Below are 1872 nucleotides of genomic sequence, written 5' to 3'. Positions count from 1 at the left end.
CGCCCCGCGGAGGTCCCCGATGCAGGGGGGAAAGGCAGGTGGGGACAGGCGGAGCGGGGCGCGCGGCCTTACGAGGTGTCCTGGAAGTGGTAGTCCCACTGGCCGTTTATTAAGCATTTGGGTCCAACTCGGAGCCCGGCTGCCGACACCGAGAGGCAGTAGATGGCGCCCAGCAACCCGAAGGCCGAGCAGAAGACGGAGCGCAGCATCTGCGGGCGGGGTGCGCGACAGGTGAGCGGGGTCGCGCCCTGCCCGCTCGTGCGTGCGCCTCGAGGCGCGTGGAGAATACATCTCCCGGCAAGGCCTCGGACGTGGCCCTGGCTGACCCTGCGAGCCAGAGACCCCTCCGCAGGCCCACCCAGGCCGAAGTTTGCGCGGCGAGGGAGGGGTGCGGTGGCCCCTGGGACTCTGCAGGGGAGCTCCCGTAGCTAGGGGGACCGTGGCCTCAGATCACGGAGACCTGCGGGGACCTGGTCACAGACCGAACCCCGATTTGGATCTTACCCTGCAGCGGTTTCCGCAGCAGCCCGCACCGCAGCAGCCCTTGCCCCCCGCGCGGACGGCGGAGATCCCGGNAGACCTTCTCCCCACTGCCCCTGGAGTGCCTTGGGGCTCTACCTTAATTTATCATTATTTACGTGTCTACTTATCTGTATTCACATGGCAGCCTCCAGTGACAGGGCCCATGTCCTTTGCAAACCTTGACACCAGTAGGGGCCTCCTGAACTGGAGTCGAGGGGGCTTAGGGTCCATGCCTGTGCTCACTTCCCCCTCCATGAATTGATTCATCTCTGTGGGTCTTCAAGACCCATATCAGGCTTTATCTTAAAAAATTGTTTTTAATGTTTATTTATTTATTTATTATTTCTGAGAGAGAGAGAGAGAGGCAGCGTGAGCAGGGTCAGAGAGAGAGGGAGACACAGAATCTGAAACAGGCTCCAGGCTCTGAGCTAGCTGTCAGCACAGAGCCCGACGCAGGGCTCAAACCCACGAATCGTGAGATCATGACCTGAACCGAAGTCGGAGGCTTAACCGACTGAGCCACCCAGGCGCCCCCTCAGAGTTTATTAATGAAATAACAGGTCCACCTGACATCAAGACTGGCTCAGAGTGAAGGGTCACAATGACTGGAAGTCCCCTGAGCAGCAGGAAGGAATGGCGGTGTTGGAGGGTCTGGGGAGCCGGGGTTGTGTGGAGGGTCGGGGAGAGCCTCGTGAGTGCTCTGATAGGATCTAGGGCTCAGCTCCTGCAGCCCTGTGGCCTTCTCAGCCCCTCCCCTCTCAGGGTGTCACCTGTCGCCTGGTACAGGACCCATCTCCAGATGCTAATCTGACTGCTCAAGGGTAAGTTCATTTCCGTGTCTTGGCTTTAACTCCAACCAGCCAGCCTCATGCTGACCTCACAATTCCCCCCAAATCCCCCCGGTTCGCCTCCCTGTGACTTTTTGTTTGTTTCCATCCCTGGAAATACTCTGTAGGTCACCCAGGCTGAAAAACTTGAATCCTCCACACCCAGCCAGACCTCAAGGCTTCTCGACTTTTGACTTTTCCTTTAATGGTTCTTGAATCTGTCTCTTCTTTGGTCTGCAGAGTCCGTCCCCAGTCACCTCCCACGAGGATGCTGTTCTCAGCATCTCTACCAGATCTCTGTATCTCTTTCCCCTCCTTGTATCTGTTTGGCCTCCACGATGCCGCACACTAGATCTTATGTTGTTATCACCAGACTTTCCACCGGTCTTTTCTCTGCTCAGCTCCTTCAGGGCGTCGTCAGAGTAGCCTATCAAGACTGAGCTCTCTAGGCCAGGCTGGTCTAGGGCCAGCGCTGGGCTCCCGGCTTAGCCTCTCAGGGCAGAACGCTTCCTGACAAGCTCCT

The 1872-nt window shown here is 58.0% G+C and overlaps 1 protein-coding gene across 1 annotated transcript in view; it reads right to left on the bottom strand.

Moving 5' to 3' along the window:
- Nucleotides 1-753, bottom strand: part of TM4SF5 (transmembrane 4 L six family member 5) — a 4580-nt gene extending 3827 nt beyond the window's left edge. Inside the window, exons 1-3 of the mRNA XM_077746764.1 lie at nucleotides 701-753; nucleotides 505-580; nucleotides 73-209 (exon numbers count right to left, since the gene is read on the bottom strand). Of these exons, the coding sequence (XP_077602890.1) occupies nucleotides 73-209; nucleotides 505-580; nucleotides 701-753 (266 nt within the window). The remainder of the gene's footprint in view (nucleotides 1-72; nucleotides 210-504; nucleotides 581-700) is intronic.
- Between the last annotated feature and the right edge of the window lie 1119 nt (nucleotides 754-1872).

This window comes from Crocuta crocuta, unplaced genomic scaffold, assembly GCF_008692635.1.
Source record: "Crocuta crocuta isolate KB4526 unplaced genomic scaffold, BGI_CrCroc_1.0 scaffold139, whole genome shotgun sequence".
Lineage (NCBI taxonomy): Eukaryota > Metazoa > Chordata > Mammalia > Carnivora > Hyaenidae > Crocuta > Crocuta crocuta.
This window is presented reverse-complemented; position numbering and strand designations above follow the sequence as displayed.